The sequence below is a fragment of the Sinohyriopsis cumingii genome, chromosome 10 (genome assembly GCF_028554795.1).
Source record: "Sinohyriopsis cumingii isolate HCF-2022 chromosome 10, ASM2855479v2, whole genome shotgun sequence".
In the NCBI taxonomy this organism is placed as follows: Eukaryota; Metazoa; Mollusca; class Bivalvia; order Unionida; family Unionidae; genus Sinohyriopsis; species Sinohyriopsis cumingii.
Window position 1 is genome coordinate 103,023,239 of NC_142970.1, and position 25,385 is coordinate 103,048,623.

General features: G+C 33.7%; 1 protein-coding gene and 1 long non-coding RNA gene across 3 annotated transcripts in view; one reads left to right on the forward strand and one right to left on the reverse strand.

Annotated features, from left to right (window-relative positions):
• Positions 1–629: 629 nt before the first annotated feature.
• LOC149790742 (protein Wnt-6-like) overlaps positions 630–25,385 on the reverse strand; it is a 68,338-nt gene continuing 43,582 nt past the window's right edge. For both annotated transcript variants that reach the window (XM_089972793.1, XM_089972794.1), the window contains exons 3-5: positions 13,793–14,013; positions 6,057–6,331; positions 630–5,619 (exon numbers count right to left, since the gene is read on the reverse strand). In XM_089972793.1, coding sequence (XP_089828919.1) covers positions 5,158–5,619; positions 6,057–6,331; positions 13,793–14,013 — 958 coding nt within the window. In that variant the 3' untranslated portion in view covers positions 630–5,157. The remainder of the gene's footprint in view (positions 5,620–6,056; positions 6,332–13,792; positions 14,014–25,385) is intronic.
• The window catches only part of LOC149790743 (uncharacterized), a 69,361-nt gene continuing 54,947 nt past the window's right edge, over positions 10,972–25,385 (forward strand). The window contains exon 1 of the long non-coding RNA XR_016423891.1: positions 10,972–11,795. This is a non-coding gene — a long non-coding RNA (uncharacterized LOC149790743). The remainder of the gene's footprint in view (positions 11,796–25,385) is intronic.

Sequence of the window (25,385 nt, forward strand, 5' to 3'; positions counted from 1 at the left end):
GCCGTTATTAGGCAGTAAGACCCATCACCCCCAGGAAGAAAAAAAATATCGGGTGATGTGTCTTACGTTGTATGACTAAGATCCTACCTTAAGACTAAATACAGAACTTGTACAGAAAAGTTCAAAGAATGTTCAAAAACAAAAGGTTAAAGGAAAACGAAGGCACATCTATATCACAGAATAAGATGAATAGAACATTTTTGGTTAAGTTCATCGTTGCCTTTTATAACATACAGACAGACATATATAAAGATATAGGGACAGACAAACAGACATTCAAAGAGATACATAAATGTGTTTTCAAATTGTATTTCACCGTTATGTTCCTTTGTATTTATGAGATGTACCGTTATGTTCCACTTTATATATTATATATTATATGTACTATAAATTTTCGTGACAATATAATTACATTCCATTATTGTTGTGCTTCAGTGAATTATCTTCCCCTATTATTTTGTACGTCAAATAATTATCTTCCCTTACTGTTCTACTTCAGCGAAATATGTTCATGCACCATAAGGGTATATGTCAAGAATTTGACAAGTAAATAAAAACCTGACTTCTTTGGACATTGTTTGAACTGTGGGGCATAAACGAAATTTAGAAAACAAAAAAAGCAAACAAGATTTAATTGTGGAATTGTTTATGTAGGAAAACAACAATAGTTGTTTCACAAGATCTTTTGCTGAATTGTTCACATGTACAAGCTTGATTTCAAAGTAACGTTAGCAGTAAGCATGAAAAAGCGCACATACACGTATTTCTGCAAGGCAAAAAGGTGTTATTGCAGAAATAATTGGGGAGAGAGAGACTGAGAGAGAGAGAGAGAGAGAGAGAGAGAGAGAGAGAGAGAGGGAAGATATTATCTGGCCACTATTGGATAAATGCGAACATTTTCATGTGTCAGTTAACATTTTAGCATTACTCTCCTTTTAAACACTCTTCAATTGAAATTAAAGGTTACTATTAAAATAATACGCCTTTTTACAGATATATCTTTCTTTCGATTAGGAAAACAGATATTATCAGCTTAACTACAGTTAAATAGGGCAGAAGTATGAACACGGTATCGAACATGGGTTTTATGTAACGTTAACATTTGTATATAAGGTGAAGGAGTAGTATGGTGTTTGACACGAAGAACTGAGGAATGCGTTTCTTTCCACGCAAATCCCTACAATACCATACAATAGTCTCTCATTCCTAAAAATTAATTCAGTGATGATCTAATAAAATAAAATAAAGGATATTTTGTAAGTTACACATCTTATTCATTACCGTGTCTCTTATTTCGCAAAAGAGTTTATGAAATAAAGTTACAATGAACAACAAAATCATTTGAAGAGACACACGTTAACACCAATAATGGCCCTTGTCCTACATTAGTCACCTAGTTATCAAGTTAAGGGAGGCAACTTTTCACGGCTGATTATTTATTTACAACGAGGCGTATACCAACGTTTAAATGTATGCTGAGAACATTTGATATGTATATGTCTTACCTGTTTTTGTCAGTTTCAAGTCTATCAGATATGTTGACCTAATGAATAATGCTTAAACACATGCCATACAAAATGTCTTGTCCATTATAGCTGACAAAATTGTGAACAAGAGTGACATATTCAAAGGGAAGTAAGAGGAAGCCTTTACACCAACATTAAATTTACACAACCAGTACGAAACCTAGGTGTTACTCTGGACAGCACTCTCACATTGCACCAACATGTCATGAACATATGCAAGGCTGCATATCTTGAGCTGAGACGCATCAGCTCCATTCGCAAATATCTTTCAGCTGATGCCACTAAAACACTTGTGTGTTCATTAGTACTTTCAAAACTGGTCTAGTGTAACTCAGTTATGTCTGGTTCATCTCAATATCTACTCCAGAAACTTCAAAACACAGCATCTCGGATCATACACAGAGTACCACGATCAGAGCACACCTCCTGGCTGCTCTGTGCCCTACACGGGCTATCCATTCGATCAAGAACCAAACACAAAATTTGTTCTCTGTGCTACGTTTCACTGATAGACTCTAGTCCAACATACCTGTCCGACCTCACCCATGTGTATACTCCAGCAAGATACTTACGCTCATCTTCTGATAATCGTATACTCCTCATTCCCACTATGAAAACAGTCATCTGGACAGCGTTCTTTTGCATACCAGGGTCCAGCAACGTGGAATGAATTGCCCACTGAACTTAGACACAAAGACACAGTGATCCCATTCAAGAGTGCTCTCAAAACTCAATTTTCTCGATGCAAGAACAAACTTAAAGACCTAATAATGTTCCCACCCTTAAATATTCTCAGCATGTTTTTTATGTTTTCTAATTTCATGGTGTTTGTTTTTGTAATCATATCATTATATATGTTTTTTTGTTTTTTTTATCTTATACGTGTTTTTGTAATATTGAAAAGCGCTTAGAGCTTCTAAAGATTAGGCGATAAACAAAGTCCTCATTATTATTATTATTATTATTATTGTTATTATTATTCATAAGCATATATATAAACCAGCAGGTGTTCGATCGGTGTGAGACCAAGGCTGCTTATGCAGTCAATCTTCTTGGTTAATAATGTGAGTAGAAACATGGTTTGGCAATATTTACACAGAAATAAATGTACACACTGAAAACTCCTTTCTGAAAGGAGGTCATCGACCTCTAGATATTGTAATGTTACAATTTTGTATGAAACAGACACAGCAGAATGGTATTCAGATCGTATTATAGCGAATTAGAGTGACAAAAGCCACGTATGCTTGAGAAACAATTATACGTTAGCCCTCGTTAGGATATTTTTATTCAAAATAATGAGCATACAAATGCCTTTACCAGGTAAAAACTGAACTTAAGATTAAACACTGTTAGGAAGTCATCAGTCTAGTGAAAATCAAAACATCTCAGTCCTTACAATAAAGCAATAAAGATGTAAATGCTTCCCCAATTATATGGACGTAGGATTTTTCTTTTTCCACAACATCCTTGTTCCGCTGGCTCTTGTGTTTTTGATTGCAGTGATTCTAGAATGTATAAATGCGTTGATTCTAGCATTTTTAATACAATCGGTCAAGATGAAAAAAAAACGCAGATGACCTTTATTGCAGGTTGAAACGAATCAGGCAGGCAAAGAGACAACACAAAAATCTTAAACGAGTAATATCACAGGACTCAACACAGGTAGTTCTAATTAAAAGCAATATACATGTACGTGCTTTCCCAGGTAGAAAAGAAATTTTAGATTATATCAACTGGATCATGGTATCTTGACTGCAGTGACTGTATCATTGCCTATATCATCCAACAAAATGAAACCAATGTGCATAGATGCCAGTTTCCCATCTCCAGCATTTTTTGAATCCATGATGAAGGATGATATATAACATAGTTGAAAACAACTGAATTATGTGAATATAAGCAATGGCATTAAGTCCTTAGAAACTATAATGGTTGCATTTTATGCTATAATATATGAAATGTTCGTTTGCATAGCTAGTGATCATTCAAAATATTTCTTACTATAACAAATTATCACCTTGGCACAAAATGTTTCAAATGCAAAGGTATTATATATATATATATATATATATATATATATATATATATATATATATATATATATATATATCTTATAGACTTCAAAAAATAATTCAAATGAATCTACAAATAACCACTTTAAGCTTGCTGTAAATGCTTTGTTACAGTAAGGTGTCTGTTAGTTGGTTCTGTTGCATAAGGAAATACTAGGTTTGTATCAAGAATTTGAAAGGTCTTGATCAAATGATAAATTCTTTACAACTCGATGATCAGAACTGTGGCTTCATACATTTTAAAGCAGCATTTGAGAAAGTATAGCTCGCATTCACCGCTGTCAGACCATTCTTGATTGAAATCAAGGTAAGAGTTCTTGTAATATGTTGGACGGGTTAAGCATATGTTCGGAAACATAAATTTCATATACATTTTCTATTATATTTCCTCCTTGGATGTTGATTTTAATTAAAACTGAAAGTTATTTTTGTTTGTTTGTTTGTCTTGGGGGTGGGTGGGGAAATGGAACAGATGAATAATGAAGATTTAATTGGTATAAGGGACGGTAAAATTGATAAAATATTGCCAAATGAAATAATTTTAAACATTTTGTATGTGAATAGCGAGTCCTTTAGGTTGTAGGCCCATGCAGAAGTGCCCTTCCCATGCAATGGCATAGAGGTGAGCGGCGGCAGCAAGAGAAATGTCGCAAATCGCGAACCTTATTCATCACATCTTATTATAGCCGTCTTCGCTGCATGTATGTTGACATCAGCGATTTCAAAAATATAAACCAAAATAAATGCCACTGGCATTTTGCCACTCAGTAAAATGTGATGTGCTAGACCTGGGCCTAGTCGGCCTATATGGAAATATGACAGTGTCTGTGCATCAAATACACTGCACATTTTTCTGATATGTTTGTGCTAATATAGTTTTGGGGGATAATAGAAAAATACCTTTTAAAGGTGATTTAGACTTCAAGCATATAGTGTCAATAAAATATTGTCTTCGAAACATGTACACTATTTGGAACAGTAAATCCTTTTGAAGGCCTTGCATTCTTATTACAAAATATAGTGAAATTAAACTAAAAGAAGATTAATTTCCTCGAGTTCAACGTCGGTATAAAGTCAAAATATACCTATAGATAAAACGATAAGCGTTATCGATGTCGCACATGTATTGTCGTACACTAACTGGTCACAACGTTCCCGCTAGAAAGAAGTTTTACGTTGTGTACTATCCGACAGAAACTCTGTGTCTAAATATTTACAAATACGTGGAAGCCATGCTGTCTAAAAATGAAAATAATATATTGTCGTTTCCACAATAATGTCAGAGTTCGCGTACCATCGCAAGGTCTTTATACATATTTTGTAAAAAATATGTTTCATGACTCGTGACTTTCATTTTTGCTAAATATGCAAACTATATTTTCTATTAGTTTTTGCTCGAGTTGTTAGGTCAACTCCGTCTTTAAAGGTTTACAATTTTTTTCTTGCACCAGATCTGAAAGATGAGTCCTGATGTTAATTCGCACACCATATGCACTGTACCGATTGCAACTATTCCACGTGTTTGTCGGCTCATTAAGAACTAAGAACTCCTTTAATCACAGACAATAGTGTAACGTTTTCTCCACAACGCATGTTTGACAAATCACCTTACAACACCAATGAAATTCACATTTGCAGTTTTCCTTAAACGTTACCTGTTTCGAATAATAACCACGCCCACAACACAAGAGTTCACAACCTTCGACCCCTTGCGACTTGGGATCACATTCCCGTTCACTGGTCCCTAAAGAACCCTGTTTCCTGCTAGATTTGCAGAAATTCGGAGATTTTTCGGAATAAAGCAAATCCTCTTTATCCGGTGGTTTTATCGTTACTCCATCCGGTAAAAGCTTTTTGCCGTCGTTTGATAAGATCACTTTAGCAGCACCATCGAACTTTTCTTTAAGGCGATTCCCTACATCGCGGAAATACGGCATCATTCTCCAGCATGTTTTTAACGTGCATGAACCCGATAATCCGTGGCACTTGCATTCTGTGCGCATATAGTTTTTCACTGCCTGGAAAAGTGAATGAAATAGCATTAGTGTATCCTTTTTCTTACTCTTAACAATCCCACGTATATCCAAAGACATGTACAAAATAAATGTAACGCATGCAAACATCTTTTACTGAAAAAAAAACAACAAATTTCTGGAATAAACAGTCACCTACAAATTTACAGGTACTCATGCATTCAGAAATGGTTATTTTTATGTGACTGTATTTGAAAGTGATTGTAACTTAAAATATTTCTTAACTGTCACAGGTTGTATGTATGTATGTATGTATGTATGTATGTATGTATGTATGTACGTATGTATGTAGATAGGTAGGTAGGTAGGTGGGTGGGTAGGTAGGTAGGTAGATAGGTAAGTACATGTATGTATGTATGTAGGTAGGTAGGTAGGTACGTATTGTTTCATCGATCGCAAAATTCCGCAGAGCATCAACTTACAGTTCTTCCTGCTTCGTTATTGTGTATCTGTATGAGCGTAGTCATATCTCCTCTTTTCTTCTTTCTTCTAGCATCCATGAATTCCTTGGACTTAATATATCCATAGTTTACATTGTCACCACACCCACCCCACTCCCATTCGCCATCTGTAGCCATATCACGTTTACTGCTTTCACAAGAGCACTGTAAGAGCTTCCCGGCACTACACGATTTTGTAACTGCATACACCACTCCTGCTGATGTGATCGCAAACACAAACGCTGTTTCCCTTGTATCTGAAATAATAATAATAATAATAATAATAATAACAACAACAACAACAACAGTAATAATAACAACAATAATAATAATAATAATAATAATAATAATAATAATAATGATAACAACAACAACAATAATAATAATAATAATAATAAGGAATAATTTCAAAGGAAAGGGAACCCCACAAATTCTTAGAAATAATTATCTTTTCGTAGAACGTTTACATCTGTGTGTGTGTGTGTGTGTGTGTGTGAATAAGGTGTATGACAACGTTGCTAAAGTAAATAGTTTAATTCATCACAATTTACTAATAAACTGTACTTAAGTAGTCATATTTATTTATCAAGCAATGCTGTTAATGAAAATCCAGACATGACAGCAAAGACTTTTGTTACAAACTATATATATATATATATATATATATATATATATATATATATATATATATATATATATATATATATATATATATATATATATAAACTCACGAGTGTATCACAACCAATTCGTATTGTGGAACTGAGCTCTTGCATTTGAGGTACGACTGAGACTTTGTTCTCTGAACTATTTTTAATTATTTTATTAAAACAGCGGTTAAATGAATGCAAAGTGCACTTCAAAAATAAAAATAATAAAGTAGTTTTATAATTACCGCTATATTGGTTATGCTCAAAAAAAACCTGACCATAATGCCGTACCGGTCCTTCGTTAGTTCATGAGAATACATTGTGAATTGGCATACAATCATTTACATGTTTCAAGTGTCAGATTATATTGTTTTGAAATCGTTAGATGATAGATTGGGGCCTTAGATGGCCTTGTCATAACAAAGAATTGTTTTTCTATTTGATAAATCGTTTGTATTCAGTTAGAGCAGCGCCCTTGATCCAAATGTGCACGTTTGCATACTCGTGGTTTAGCCACTGTCAATCAAATACCTAAGTGTGATGTTATCTCTAATTTATATGCGGACTATACATTATTGTTAACATCTTTAGGTTTTGCTAACTTTAGTTTTTATAGAGGGAATTGCAGGCCACCTTTTTAACTTTTCCATTGTTCCCATACTGAAACATTTAGTAATGCGTTTCCGATAATTGGATTTGGTTTATACCATAGTACCATATTTCCCCACGATATATACACATGGCTCGATCTAAGACTCCATCGCTTATGAAGCTGGTCACTTATATGGCTCCAATAACAGCTTTATAACGAGGGAGGACATTATTGAACAATATATCGAAATCTATGACTGGAAGACATTTACATACGTTTTATGGATTACAACAATGCAACGACTATTTTACATGTAATGCAGTAATACCCGCCATGCAGTGTCAATTGTCAAATTAAAATCCCTTTGTGCGAAAAGAAAGTTGAGCTCTTGAGATTACACGATCGCTTTTAGATACATTATTACACATATATTGCAATATGTTCCTCTAGCTTCAAAGGAATGCAAGAATAGGGATGGCTTAATGCAGCAGAATACATTAATATGGCCTTCTCGTGAATGTTTATGCTTGTTGGAATAAAGTTATGTTTGTATCATGAAACGCTGTTTATATTCGTAGTTTTTTTTCTAAATGGTTTAATAGACGTTTGTTCTTGTAATCTGATTTCTTCAACGTCGAGAGGGCATCAATACTAGAACTACTATTGATCAAAGCTAAGAACATCAAGTTCAAATGGTATTCAGTGACCAAATCAAATATCAATAATAGACCTATTATATGAATTAGTAACGTTTAATTGAGCTTCCATAACAAAATTATTAATAACGTGTCCAAAAATATGACTGACGAGAGTATGTTCGCAAAATAAGAATCTAAATGCAAAATGTATGACAAGATTTTTCTTTACGCCAGCTTTCAAGATATAACAAGTCTTTACGCCAGATTTCAAGATATAACAACCAGTCTTTTGTTTAAGCCAACTTTCAAGTAGATATAACAAGTCTTTTCTTTAGGCCAGCTTTGAATATGCAACAAGTTTTTTCTTAACATCATCTTTCAAGACAAGTCTTTTCTTTACGGCCAGCTTTCAAGAAGATATAACAAGACTTTTCTATACGCAAGCTTTCAAGATAGAAGTTTTTCTTTAGGACAGCTTTCAAGACTATATAACAAGACTTTTCTTTACGTCAGCTTTCAAGATACAAAGTTTTTCTTTACGGCCAGCTTTCAAGAAGATATAACAAGACGTTTCTTCAAGCAAGCTTTCAAAATATAACAAGTCATTACCTCAAGCAAGCTTTCAAAATATAACAAGTCATTTCTTTAGGCCAACTTTCAAGATATAACAAAGTTTTTCTTAAGGCCAGATTTCAAGAAGATATAACAAGACTTTTGTTTACGCAAGCTTTCAAGATATAACAAGTCTTTTTTACGGCCAGATTTCAAGATATCTATGAGAATTGAGATTCATTATGAATATACTTGGCTACTTCAGATAACAGTGGCCCAGTTGCGAACGAGAGAGAGAGAGAGAGACAGAGGAAGAAGAGAGATGATTGTGTTACTGGAGATGTCTCTAGACTATAAAGATAGTAGAAGGTATACATGAACCACATGTATATTTATATCTACGATTGAGCCTGTGGATCAATAATTGAATTGTACAACAATCCAAGCGATGTGTAAAGGAAGGAATAACCGTTATACAAGAATACCATTGCCCCATTAAACCCGCTGCACCTATCCTAATTGCTTTCCAGCTACATCTAGCTCCAAATGTGAAACTAGTTGTTTTAATTCAGTAAGGTGATTTGCCTACCATCCATGCTGCGCCCTTTTTTCAGTCTCCTGCTGTCAGATGTATGAACAGAATGCTCATAAACTTAACTGTGTGTGGATAGATACACAGATTAGGTGCCTTTGATGTTATTTTTGAACTAGCGTTGAATCCTCCAGGGGTCTGTATGGGGAATTACATCAAAGGCTAGAAAAACTTGTACTAAGACTGTAGTCTCCTTTTACACCAGGACTTAATTTCATTTTACGGGAAGTTAAAGCTAATTGGAAGGATGCAGAGTTACGAATGGGTTAATGTTTACAATGGGCATCAGTGAGTAGATTTTGGGGATTTTGAAAGAGAATGTACATGTTTGATTTGTATACGGGCATATTGTATCAATATAACGCAAGAGCAGCTTTTGATATTGATACGGCAATGTCAATTTTTTTTTAACGCGCATTACAATTTTCAAGTATTCTTTTATGTAGGATTCTGTGACCTTCAAGAAAATGAGACACTGGGTATGCAAATTATAACATCGGAAGACTCTTTATTCTCTTCGAGTTTCTTTTGTTATTTCCTGATTATATTAAATGCAGGCTCCAGAAAGTTCAGACCAAATACCAGTGAAGTATTACAACCCACATAAATTTAATGAAGACATGCCAAAAATAATCATTTTTTTTAACCTGCATTGCAAACTTTAAGCTCCATGCTGAACTTACTTGAAATATATATCAATATTTTTTGTAGACATACAAATTGTCCGTATATTCGTCAGTCTGTGATATTTCCTGGTAATCAACACTTTAGTTTCTTGGTTATATTTGTTTGATGGTTTGAAAAAAGTAAGTATATCATTCTTCCTTAATGAGTATAGGATCCATTTCTCTGGACGGACGTATGTACGGACACGCAGACGTATGTAGGGACACGCAGACGACACATTCCGATTATCCCGGAACTCAAGGAAAGAGACACGAGTAAATCGTTCGCGTCCCATATTACCCCTCCTACCTTTGACCCTAGACGAAGGTGGCATCCATGTATAGCCTGCTGGATTGGATCAAATAAAACGTTTGTGTTTCACTCACAACAAGTGACTTGAAAGCATGACGTGCGTCCGACATATCGTATATTAAATCGGGTTTCATGAAAACTTGAACCAATACATGCAAGCATCTGCGTTTGTGTTGGTTTTTTTTTGGGGGGGGGGGGAAGGGGTCTGTTGTTTTTTAGTCGGGTAATGCATATCGCCATTGCAAATGAGAACTTCTGGTTCTGGGAAACACTGAAGCCCATGTTGTGCAATCTTATAAGTGAGGTCTTAGTTACTGAGAACACTATCTGGATTTTTAATTTCAATGCACAAACTGTAGAAAAAATCGTTCAACATTAGTGATATCCTGAATTCCATCATGGATAAAGGCATTGAAATGTATAGCTCCGGATGTGGAATCGGAACATTTATGCATAATCAGAAATAACTTCGTGGGTACAAGACCATAAGAGACGAATTATAACTTAATTTGAAAGAGACTGCTACTAGTACATTAGTTAAGGTGAAAAACATCAAGCTTAAAGAAACCACATCTTAAATTACATTTTCCAAGGATCTGGTTACAGGTGACTCACAGGAGGTTCGATGTGTTGTAAATTTGTTCCAGTTTCAACTGCATTTTGCAAAATCAAAAGAATAAAATTGTAAAATCCACATATGAATTAATCAAAATTGCTATTAAATTACATACTGTAAAATCACATTTTTATGCTTTCATTCTACATTAACAACTGTCAACTGTTTAGATTTAATGATGTCATCTATTCTCCTTCCGGTTTCCTAAGAACCTAGCCACACAGCTCCCCCTTTCTGTAACCTCAAATAACGGATTACATTAGCCAAGATGGAGTGCTTTCCAACCTCTCTATATCTTCAAATACAGCTTTTAGAGACCCATTCAATCAAGGTTTTATACTTTTTTCAAGATATGCTTCGACAAATAGTCTATTGCACTTACTCCCAATCGCTTTGAAGTTTCGACCTTTGGCAACCCGCTTTGCATGAGTTTTGAGATTATTTGAAATCGTCTAAGAATTTATATAATATTCTCAGTGAAAAACGGAGAAAGAAAACAGAAAAGCCAATCTGTAGCTGTTTGAAGTGTAATTTTATCTCTCTACTTATCATCAACCGGGTCAGCTGCCGGCGAAGATGAAGAGATGCGGTTCCTTTGATCTTCAGATTACCCTCTTTTGCGGAATTTACAGAGGGAAAAGAGAATGTGTTTCTACTGGAATCGTAAAAAGCATTTGTTGTGTATCCAGAGTGTGTTATTCGTTCTGAAGCTATGCATTGCTTTCGGGACTAGGATTTTGCGTGTTCTTTAAAACTCTTCGATAGAGGAATGGTAAGTCCATTCATGTTTCATTGGTTGTATTCAGTTATTATATTCTTGGATTGCAGTGGTAACATAAACAAGGAAAAATATACAGAACTAATGGAAACACAAAAATATTAGCCGATTTCGCTGTTTGGTTCCTGTCACTAGTACCACGAGTATTGCGCTTTCTGTGTCGTCTGCAACATAAGCCTGTGTTATAATTCTGTGTCGTATGCAACATAGGCCTGTGTTCTAATTCTGTGTCGTATGCAACATAAGCCTGTGTTCTAATTCTGTGTCGTATGCAACATAAGCCTGTGTTCCAAGCTGAGGCAATTCAATTAGGAGCATCGCCATGGTAACGATTTTCTATTTATTATTTTCCTTGCAAATTTTGTCACTCGGTCGCCTACCGACCAGCAATCTAGAAGAATATTAGTTAAGTAGAGCAATATGCTGCTACACAATTCATAGAAAGTTTACATTTACGGTTCTAATTACATATAATTACTGGATGTTACTTTCATCATTTTGTCTTGAAAGATTTGATTGTTTTAATGCACTTAAATTCGCTTATAATTGTTCTATGTTTATATGAATGCAATTATATTTGTTATATACTTAAATCTCGTATACTGTGTTTTGGACACATAATGCAAAACAATTTATGTTATATTAGGTTGTAGTTTTGACGTGACCTGGGATGCCTTATATTAAATGACCATTCACTCTCGCCTTTTTATTGAATTATTTTCGTAAATGATTTCTCAAAACAGTAAATGTCGCGTTAAGTGTCGAACCATTTTAGAGAATGCATGGAGAAAATTTGCCTTATTTATAGAGGTGTTTTTGAGTTATTCCCCTTGTGCAATAGGGGACTGACCTATTGTGTTTGAACTGGAAGTAAAAGTCTTTGTATGCAATTTTCAGTTACTTCAAACACGAAATCACTAATCATCTATTCTTAATGACATCACTAACCAGATAAAAACGCTTCTAAACATTTTTCCAGCGAGAAAAGCATTATATTAGTGACAAAGTAGTTTCTTTACATAGTGAAAGTTATATATAAACCATAACCTATTAAAATAAATTCAGTATTATAGTATTTTTTACAGGTAAATTTATCAGTTTAAAAATCCAGTACGTACAGAACTGTCGTTTAGGCCATTTGGTTATGCTCACAATTTCCAAACTGTAATTCCTTATTGAGAATCTAAAGATTTTGTTCCTTAAGTTTCCAACTCTTTATTACTTGTTATGGGACCCCAGGTGGCCGAGTGGTCTAAAACGCTTGCCTTAACCCATCACTGACATCTCACGTGTGTCCGATTGGACTGGAGTCTTGGGCTTGGCCAATGTGGGTATGTGTAAAAGCCTGCCAGAAGCTTCCCTTGGGTCGGTGGTTCTTACCGCGATTTTCCCGGGTTCTTCCTCCTCCATCTATAATGGAGTAGAATATCTTGCGCTGAGAAAAGACGTTAAACCCAAACCAATAACAAAAAGAACTATGAGATAAATAGGAACAACTTCTTTGCGTAAATCTGGAGTTTTGGGACGGATTTCACATTTAGGTATTTTGTCGGTTAATTCAGAGAAGATTTATTGCAACTACCGATTTCCCACCTTTACGTTCGACAAGAAAAGCGTTCTGTCCTGTATTGTCTCGTTTGACTCTGATCCCATGGAGGCTTAGTGATATGCATTTATTCAGATCCTCTGATCTCAAATATATTCTTTAGACACAATGTCAAATTATTGACTTTAAGCTTTAATTTACATTTTGTGGATTGTGAGTAAGGATTGATAAGAAATCGTGTACAAATTAGGAACATGTCTGCCCACATCAGGCTCTGTAAGAAAACGACTTCAGTTGTAATTTCTTAAAGTAAAAAAACGCTTACGTAAGCAGAAAATGCACCATAACGTTTCGTGCATCCTCGCTTTTCATCCAAGTAGCCCATTTCGTAAATTGCCATGTCCATGTATGAAGCTATATATTAAGTAAATAATAAATATGACCAGAACAATCTCTGCAGGTAAAATTGTCAGTTTTCGAACAAAATAAGCAGTAACAGCCATTCAGTGTATAATGGTGACTGGATATATGTTCTCAGTACACAGGCCAACCTCTTTATATAGCTGCGTTTTAGACCCATGCATTACATATAGTACAATCAAGAATATTTTATCCCCAGACACATTCATAAAATTTTAAAGCATTATCACATTTAAAAGGAAATCATGGTTACGTTATCATTCCAAATTAACAATATGCTTCTTTTCTACAACCCATATTAAAACTGAAATAAAATGCCCCAAAGCCGCTAAGCCCAGATAGAAACAACAAATTACCTTTTCTTAGAATTCTAGCAAAAGATTTCCTCACAGTCGTACAGTTCCACCTCCTCTGTCTAAACTGGTATTGGCACTCTGCTAAAGATAGTTTGACCCCATTGGCGACCTCTTCCACTATCTCCTTCTCTGTCCTGCAGATTTCTCTCTGTTTGCCAGCCAGACGGCGGCTTTTTCTGCAAATGCGATTGGGATCCATCACTAGTGGACTGCCCACAGCCCTTTATTAACGGTAGAAAGGGAAATAGATAAGTTTAGTTTCGTATCGTCTTCACTGGCAACAACAGCAGCATCAGTTACGGTTTAGTTGATGGTTATACTGAAGTTATCTAACTGCTGTGCTACACTGCTATCCATTTATAAAGAACAAGATAATTTAAAGTGAAACTGGTCTGCACAGAATATTGAAGCTGAAAATGACTCTTATCATGATTACTTCTGACGGAGAAAAATAAGGGCTTCATAATTCGGGAAAGTATTGCCAGCTGAGAAAACAAAATCACTGAATATCTGAAATTTTTATCGTTTTAAAGAAAGGCTATGCTGGTAATACTGCTTTATTTATTCTCTTTTAGTTTTATTTAATTTTAAATTTAATTATAGACAGTTAGTACAATTCTTTTTAAAATTTGCAGCAAATACTTTTTACTACACATGTCTGCTTTGTGGCTAGAACCCTCACAACGAACGTTTCGAAGGAAGCAAAACAATAGTAATAAAGAAACAAAACAATAGAATTCTCCCTTACAAACTGGCATGTTTTCCTTAAGAACTCGATAAAGTATGGACTTTTCTTTTCTACTATATGTCGGCCGCATTTATATATATGAGCTTATATATATATATATATATATATATATATATATATATATATATATATATATATATATATATATATATATATATACATGAGCTTAGTTTTCTCGGAAATTAATTAATATTATTAGAACAAATTATTATTACGTATTTAATTAATTAATTAATAGTATTAGAACAAATACGAATTAAAGGGACATGCGAAGTTTCAAGATGCTTGGGAGTTCATACAAGACTATCCCCGAGTTGTAAACCAATTAAAAATTAATTTAGTTTTGCAATTTAAATTGCATGTAGATCAGCATCCAGATGAAGATAAGATTGGAATTTTTGCTGCAAATTTTGTGAAAATACGTTACGATATCATTAGACAATTTGAGTACGCTTACAAGACATATAAATGTTAGGTATTTTAATCATAATCTTCAATTCCGATTTCACCAACAAATTCAATTGTTAGAAAACCATAACATTTAAATGAGCTATTTTAAAGTACATAATACGATAAGGATGCAACATACACAAATATATATGTATTCATTTATTCGTAACGGACCTGCAGTTCATCATCGCCTTTGAAGATTGAATTACAATTGCTCAAAATACACACACACAGACAAACGCACACATATTGTAGTAGTAAAAGTAATTTATTTCTAAGAGTTTAATAGTAATAATCCAAGCGAATGTATGAGGATTTTTATCAATGTTTCTGAAATGTAATAAATGTAATAATGCACTAAATGTAATACATATGAGAGAGAAATAAAGTAATAATAGAAAAAACAGCTCTTAAACTTCCCTTAAGATAGGCTTCTGGTGTCTTTTGATATATACGATAATGTAATAGTTGTTAATATGGAAGCAATTGTTCAGAATCTACAAATATGCCATGCACTTTTTTCATACCTATGAAATCTACATTTTCTGTCAAAATTCTGTTTTGCTCAACAACCTATCAGCTATTTGAGGGATAGGGTTTAATCAGTGGTGACTAACCTGGATTGGCCTAAGATGTTTCCTTACATGAACAAGTGTATATGACTTAAAAAGTGTGCATGTTGTCAAGATATATTATTTGATTAGTGACGAATTTCTGCTAACTTTATCATCGGGAATACAACCAATTGTGTATTAATCATCGTTGGCGTTTTCGCAATAATTGATGAAAACTGAGTTGTCAAGTGCAGTTTACGCCCGCAAGCGGTAGTAAATTCCTAAAGTTTATCATTAAGAGAAACTGTTTGGTTGATTTATGGAGTAGCTTCATCAACACATTTAATGTATAATGACACATTAGACTTATTGCACTCGGAGGATGGGAGATTTCCAAAAATAGATGTGTACCAGTCCATATAAATAAAGGGCCCACACATTGGTATTGATGGGCAAAGAGGATGGTATATAGGAAACTTAATTTTCGACCTATCCCATAATGTCCAAAGCTAGATTCTTACATGCATGTTGATACGGTTTTCAACATGGTGGTGGTCATTGGGGAACAATTAGATCTTACACTGATCATAGAGGGCACGTCATCGTATGATAGAAAATAGTGTGCTGACAGTGTCGTTAGAAAGCAACCAAACAAATTGTTTCGGAGTAACGTGTAAAAGCTGATATTCTCATCTTTATGTAAAATCAAATATAATCCCCTAAACAAAGATATAAAGAACTTAAATTTTGATTGATGTATAGGTCTTGACCTATATATGTATGTATGTATGTATGTATGTTCAGAAATATTCTGAGAAGATTTTATTTCGTTTCTTTTATGGACAATAAATTATTATAATCAGAAAATTACATACACCGTGACTAATAGGGTGAATGGATGCTAAGTAAACAACACAAAAAAACATGACATTGTATCCGCAACAAAGAATTCCTTTACCTACAAACTATTAAATGTTTATTAAATGTTTATCCAGACGAATATTTCATAGATGTGTTGTTCTTCCTTTCGTATGTGTGTGTTTCCATATTCATGTCTTCTGTCTTTAGGTTTGCTTGTTCCTATATTGGCCTTTATCTCATACAGCAATTCATTGATGGCATTACTTGTTTCTGCATTTAAATGATTCGTTTTAAAACCATCATCCAGCCGATTGTCCGCTAACACAAAATGGCACTTTAATGGATCCGTTCACATTCTGTACCTTAAATCTTTTGCCCACACTTATCATACATGTATCTACTATACATTTCCTTTACCAAAGTTTTACCACCTGGGACCAGTAAAACAGTACAATCAATACAGCAATCGCCACCTTGCCACTCCAGAGCTAATTTATGAATGATGGGTTACAATGTTATTATACACATTTAACGTGCCATATTTGTTAAAGATATCATTCAAAAACAACGCCATTGGCATTTGAATTCGCTTTAATCAACGGCTGTATAAATTTTGGTATTCGATTCTTTTTCACCACGTAGGCCATTATCATATTTGTCTTATGCAAACTAATGTTTACACACTAAAAAAATATTATTTTTTATTTAGAATCTATGGCCAAGACATGATCATATAATCAGGAATGTATGGTGCTTCGCTCACTGATTTTAATACAAGGTTAATAAACTGAAAATGTACACACAACAAGCAATAATCAAATGAGTAATTCATTTACTGAGATATAATATGAAATAGATTTGCATTGGTCATGGTCTTTATGATAGTTTAATTCTGGTTTTTGATAATGCCGACAAAAGAACAAATAATCAAGTATGTCATTCATTTACTAAGATAAAATTGTGAAGTAATTTTTTTACTAGTTTTCACTAGTTTTATTCTGGTTATAACATGCTGTAAACAGTAATTGCATAAAAAAGTGTATAACCTTTATCAAATAAACTGTCTACTGTTGAACAAAATTATTACATTATAAATGTCTAGTGATCGTGATCGAATTAGTTTCATTAAAGTAACTACGGTAATAACAAATATTGATGGCACCATGTTGAGCATCACGTGAGGTACTTGACGACGAAAACCTGTCACAGCATTCCTTGAACTCTTTTATCACAAATTGCAGGTGTACAATTATTCTCTAAAAGTTGAGATACTTGACTGAAGGTACTGATACATTGTTACGGGTGAAAAACTTAGAAAACAACTTATAGCAGTCTAATGTTATACCACTCAGCTAAAACAGATGGTTAATGTAGATGTAATATATACAATAAAGTTTGTAATAACGCTGCAATGAACATTACCTATATAATAATAATAATAATAATAATAATAATAATAATAAGATGATGATGATGATGGAAAAGAAAGACGACGATGTATTACAAAAATAAGAATATTTATAAACGTAAGTCATATATAGTTAACATCAACGTACAATATTTTAAAGTTTGATGCAGCAATATATATACATATATATGTACACACACACACACACATATATATATATATAGAGAGAGAGAGAGAGAGAGGAAGTTACTCGCTCATTTAGACCGATTTTTTTATAGAGTAATAGTGACCTTGTTATACGGATATTTAAAAGATAACAGTAAAGTAGTTATACATATCTTTATGAGCAATAGTTCCGTTTTGCACATGCTTTATGGGTAATAGTAACCTTGTTATGTATAATTTTTATGGATACTTGTAACCTTGTTATACATATTTAATGCGAATATTGACTTTGTTATATATATATATATATATATATATATATATATATATATATATATATATATATATATGGGAAATATTGACCTTGTTATACATATTGCATGGGTAATAGTGACCTTGTTATACACACTTTAATGGTAATACTGACCTTGTTATACATACTTTTATGGGCGATGGTGACATTGTTAGGCATATTTTGTGGGCAATAATGACCTTGTTATACATACTTTTATGGGTGATGTTGACATTGTTATGCATATTATATGGGTAATAATGACCTTGTTATACATACTTTTATGGGTAATGGTGACTGTTAGGCATATTTAATGAGTAAATAATGACCTTGTTATACTTTTATGGGTAATGATGATAGTGTAAGGCATATTTTATGGGTAATAGTAACACTCTTGTACACATTTTTTAAAGGTAATGGTGTCCTTGTTAACATATTTTACTTATATCCTTCAAGACATTAGTTGTTTGTACTTACCGTATATACTAGCGTACAAGTGGGATCCAACTGTAAACAAAATAGAGCCTGATTTGCCTGATAATACACCAGCAGATCAGGGTCTATGTTCTTTATTTCGCTCATTACTCCTAAAAATCTGCACAGAACTAGATTTGCCCGCCTATAATGTCGCGGCAGATCTGGGTTTGTGACGTTTTCAGTTGGATGATTGGATCTAACTTGTAATCGAATATATATATATATATATATATATATATATATATATATATATATATATATATATATATATATATATATATATATATATATATATGGGGGGGTGTTCAAAAATATTATTTACTTTACTCCAAATAAAACCAAATAAAGTTACTCGAGATAACAGTTTTAAAAACATTGAGAGAACAATAACGTCATTTGCAAACAAAAACAAATGAATCAAATAGGATAAGCTTAAGACTTTCCTGAAAAACATAATCACCTTATTCTTATCTTATCGAATTATACATTATTCCTTAACACGTTTTACTACTGGAATTGATTATATATGTTAAAGATAAAAATACTGGATAAAACTGATGTCTATGAGAGAAGCATTTACTTGGTATCGCAATTTTATAGAAGAATGTGTGTGCGCGTGTGTGTCAATGTAGGCTATCGATTTAAACGAGACTTTGCAGTCCACTTTCTTAAAAACGATCGTCTAGACGAAACAACTCTTAATGGTAACATAAGGTCTGGTTATTTGATAAACCAGCCAATATTGGAGCAGCTAATGAAGCAAGGATCTTTTTCGCAAGCATAACAAGTTCATTGTTGAGATCAGCATCTTTCATTCCCCGAATATACGTGACTAGAATGCTATATATATATCTGTCAAAAGAAGTATCCTAAGGTACAGTGCGCATATGTATTGAAGAATAAGATTATAGTCAAGTTTACTTCAGAATGTATTGGAACGTTCTACGGAACACTAAGCCCCCAGTAAATTGTGTCTATCGACATTTTCCATAATTATGTACGCTTGCTTGCTCTACCTTTGTATTCACACACCTTTGCATTACCTTTGGCAACTATCTTTGATAAGTCAACCATTAGAAAGTGAGACTTTTAGCACGGGTTTTATAGGTGGAAAATATCTAGTATTTGTATAGTCGTCTTACCTATCATCTAATAAGCCTGACTCCCAGTGGGGTGTTTCATATAAAACATCTTTACATCAAGAGAAGTTTGCTTTTGATTGATTCTGGCTTTCTTAATTTACACATGTTTCTGTTCAAATGACATCCACCATTTACAGCCATTCAATCGAAGTAAAGTTGCAGGTGGACACCGAACATGATATTAAAAGATTTCTGAAGGCAGCAGATAACTTTGGAAGGCATTTACAGATCTAATGGGATTGATACAAATAATTGCGCTGTATAATTTGACTGAAATGCAAGCTTATGCTGTTGGTATGACAAAGACATTGTCGTTCATTCAAAGAAGTATTTTCAAAATAGCATATTAGATATTCGTGTTGTATCTTTTGTACCCATTGTCCTTTCCTTTTCAAAGGTATAAGAGTTTAATTTATAGTGCATATCTACAAATCAGTTCGTTAAGGAATAAATCAAAATTTCAAAATCCTAATAAAAAATGACAATGAGAGCAGCTACTGTATGATATTTGTCTTGTGATAAACAGGGAATTCAGATTCTGAGTGACACATTTTAAACGATCGTATCTATGACATCTATGAAGTGAAACATTTTAAATGATGATATATATGCTAACTCCTTAGTGACACACTTTAAATGTCTGCATCTATTCCAACGCCGGAAAGACATAATTTAAATGATTTTACCAAAGCCAACTCGGGGATGGCGCACCTTTTAAGTGTTCGCATCTGTGCCAGCTTCGGAGTGACACACATATTAGATGGTCGTATCAATACCATCTCCGGAGTGACACATTTTAAATGATCGCGTGTATGAAAAGCTCCGGACTGACACATTTTAAGTGGTCGCGTCTGTGCCAGCTTCAGAGTGACAGATAATAAATAGTCGTATCTATACCAGCTCTGGAATGACACATTTTAAGGGGTCGCATCTGTGTTAGCTTCGGAGTGACACATTTTAAATGGTCGTATCTGTGCCACCTACCTGTGCCAGCTGCGGTGAAACACATTTTAAATGACTGTATCAATGCCAACTCCGTAGTGACACAATTTAAATGACTGCATCTATGCCAACTCCGGAGACAAATACACTGTTTGCCACTGTCAATCTTTGTGGCATTCATGTGTTGATATTTACATCCCTTGGTAGTGTCTTGGGAATCGGCATACCATATGGATGAAAACGATTCTGACATTATGCTGTGCAGCTAGTCACACCTATTTGTACAGAATGGCATGAGGAATAGGTGTCTGCTGTAGGTTAAAGAGAATTTAATCGATAATATGTTCCGCAAAGAGAACATTGCTGACGTATTAACTTCTGCATGTGTTAGATGAGTTCCGCAGGTATTTAGTGGAGGCTGAAATGCTCTTCATTTTCCTACATGCCACTGTGGCATATCTCTGCAATCTTTATTCTGAATTTAGACAATGCTTCGAGACTGAAACGTTTGACAAAGTTGTTGACAAAATAACCAATTAATAAACGTTTGCATATATGAAACGCTTTAAATGATTGTGTTATGAACGCAGTTTGTTTTTTAAATTTTCTTAAAAACGCGCTTTTTAAACAAACAAAATATAGGGCACTGCTTTAGGGTTCCACAGACTCTCAAATGTCACGTTTTTGAAGGTACATTATTATTATTATTATTATTATTATTATTTGTGACCAATAGGACCCGGTATTTAACAATGTTGTTTCAATCTGAGACGGTAAGTCCATAATGCTTTTCATTCGCTTAGTACCCAGATGTCCATATTCTGGTATTTTGAACTACCATAAATATTCACTTATACCTACCACAAATGTCGACATTTTCTTGTTTTGACCTACCCCAAATGTCCACTTTCTGGTGTTTTAATTTACCCAGAATGTCCACATTCTTAGTAAATCTTGTCCAGAAGTTTTGTATGTATATATACGAGAGAGAGAGGGATGTATTCGTTTTGCGGCGAATCATGATTCACAAATATAAGCAGCAAGATAAATGTTGTACACTTTCTTCCACTTTTAAAAAAAGGACCACGCCATACCTAACATTTTTCAAAACAGGCATATTGCTCTAGACCATATTGTTCTCGTACATATTGATTTTCAAGGGACTTATAAGAGTTACCCACATTATCAATGAGAGATCTTTGTGGTGAAGAACATTACGATAGTTTTTTTTAAAAGAAACCCACACAAAATGCAATTTTGAATGATGTGAAGACACATTATAATTGACTCTTACCTGCCCAAAAAGGAAACTACGTTGAACTAAATTTAGTACCAGTGCGATTTATAACTTACAGTTACAGGTCACAAATAGTGACTATTTTGAAGAATATTTCAGGTGGTACATCGTCATGTAAATATATTAATGCTGTCCATGTCAAAATAATGCATGTCTCGCAGGATGGAAGTTTTCATATTCGACGACAATGTCGTCCACTGCTATTGAACACTGCATGGTTTACAATCTTGTCGAGGTTTACCCTTCAGCAGGTATATTCGAGTCTGGTGTGTGTTCGATACGATATAGCCACAATACCTTGTCTCGGCGATTTGTTCTTAAAATATGGAATTGTTTGTGTGATTCTTGCGCAGGGGCCCTATACAAATGTCGTATGTACTGTTCCAATTTTTAGTAGAATGTACATTTTGTTTCCTTGAAAAATATCGGGATTTTTTAATATTCGGATATAAAATGAAATATTATATTCAATTTCTGGCATTTTGCATGAATTGCTCTTATTTACATCGTCATATTCTATCTAGGAAAGACAGCAAAATATACAAATCACAGGTGTCATGTTGCTATACTTTGTACGAGGCCCTAGGTTTAGTTTTCTTGGGTACATAATCTTTGTATTGTTTTTAGGACAGACAGTTTTCATACTTCATTCTTCGATAGAGATTACATACAATGTGTTGTGCCAAAAAATCTTAAAACGATTTATTGAGCTTTTAATAGTAGATGTGGGCAAGGTTGTACAATTCCTGTTTTCATTTCTATTCACTACGTGTACATTTACATACATACATACATACATACATACATACATACATGTATGTGGTACCAATAAGCATAATTATGATCGTAATTACGTGTTGATATTTAAGGAAATTAATTCATTGAGAGAGAGAGAGAGAGAGAGACAGAGAGAGAGAGGTGTCTCATGTGAATAATCATGTGTGAATCAATTATTTCATATTTATGTATATGAGCTTTTTGAGATGAGTCCCTGTTTGGCTCTTATCGGGTGGGAGATAGTACATTTTGTTTCTGGCAACTGTAGTATGCTTATCATCCGGGCAAAGAAGCCACCCGCGGGTTTTCCCTGCGTATTGAATGTCTAGCCCGTTTGCAATATTCACATATCACATGCTTAGAAAATATGGTTAAATTGTGTCTATGCAGAACGCACAAAAATGTCTTTGAGCGTTGTGTACAGTTGTAGCATTTTGTGCGGTGTGTTTTAGAGCCCATACATTATATTTCCAGGTGTGGTGATAATAATAAATTTTCAGGAATGTCTTGCAATCGTAAATTATGGTTATGAATAGAATGTCTATTCAACACTATTGTTGAAGCACAGAACATGGATTCCATAATTTAAGACACGTTGAAAAGCAGTCATTGCATTGCAATATATACTGGGTCAGCCTCCTTAACATTATCACTGACAGAACGGAAGTGATACATATCATAAAACATGTCAAATAAAATACAATTTATCCTAGATATACTATTCAAAGAAATCATGTGGCCAGGGTCATAGAAATACAAATTATCGTGAGAGAGTGTCATAGAAATACAAATCATCGTTAGACAGGGTCGTATTACTACGATTTATAGTGGGACAGGGTCGTATTAATACAAATTATCGTGGGACAGGGTCGTATTAATACAAATTATCGTGGGACAGGGTCGTATTAATATACTTTATAGCTGGTATATTTTGTACATTTTTCCAAGATAGAAACAAAAATTTTTATAAATCATTTTATTTTTACACAATGACACATTATGATTATGATATATATATATATATATATATATATATATATATATATATATATATATATATATAGATAGAGAGAGAGAGAGAGAGAGAGAGATACATACATACATATATACATACATACATACATACGGGAGAAAAATGAAATGTGATCAAATTTACAATCACTATTTTTATGTAATTAGACGCTCCCATATATATATATATATATATATATATATATATATATATATATATATATATATGTGTGTGTGTGTGTGTGTGTGTGTGTGTGTGTGTGTGCAACCCTAACAATGGTGGACAGTGATTTGAAGGGAGGCAACTATAATAGAGTATCACGTGATAGTGATATTATCTTTACTCTCTACCTTAATTACTAATTGCGTTTAATTGTGTATTATGAACATCAGATCCTTTTCAGTTGTAGAATAACTGCAAGATGCCATTTCAATTTAACCATTTTAAAAAGCCATAAATCGTGAGCTCATTGTAAGCAATCAAATATAAAAAATGGAATATACATTATTTCCTGAACATTTAAAGAGATTCTTCAACTTACCCCGAATTACTGAGATGTAACAAAATCAGAGCCAGTAACTTCGCTTCAGCGTAGCGTATAGTTATCATTCCCAGTGAATTGTTACATTGACATTACTAAACAACATCTCGTCATTTGTATCATTCCCAGTGAATTGTTACATTGACATTACTCGTCATTTTTATAATTCCCAGTGAATTGTTACATTGACATTACTAAACAACACCTCGTCATTTTTATCATTCCCAATGAATTGTTACATTGACATTGCTAAACAACACCTCGTTATTTTTATCATTCCTAGTGAATTGTTACATTCACATTACTAAACAACACCTCGTCATTTTTATCATTCCCAGTGAATCGTTACATTGACATTACAAAACAACATTTCGTCATTTGTATCATTCCCAGTGAATTGTAACATTGACATTACAAAACAACATTTCGTCATTTTTATCATTCCCAGTGAATTGTTACATTGACATTACTAAACAACATCTCGTCATTTGTATCATTCCCAGTGAATTGTTACATTGACATTACAAAACAACATCTCGTCATTTGTATCATTCCCAGTGAATTGTTACATTGACATTACTAAACAACATCTCGTCATTTGTATCATTCCCAGTGAATTGTTACATTGACATTACAAAACAACATCTCGTCATTTTTATCATTCCCAGTGAATTGTTACATTGACATTACTAAACAATACCTCGTCATTTTTATCATTCCCAGTGAATTGTTACATTGACATTACTAAACAACACCTAGTCATTTTTTTTATTCCCAATGAATTGTTACATTGACATTACTAAACAACACCTCGTCATTTTTTTTATTCCCAATGAATTGTTACATTGACATTACTCGTCATTTTTATCATTCCCAGTGAATTGTTACATTGACATTACTAAACAACACCTGGTCATTTTTATCATT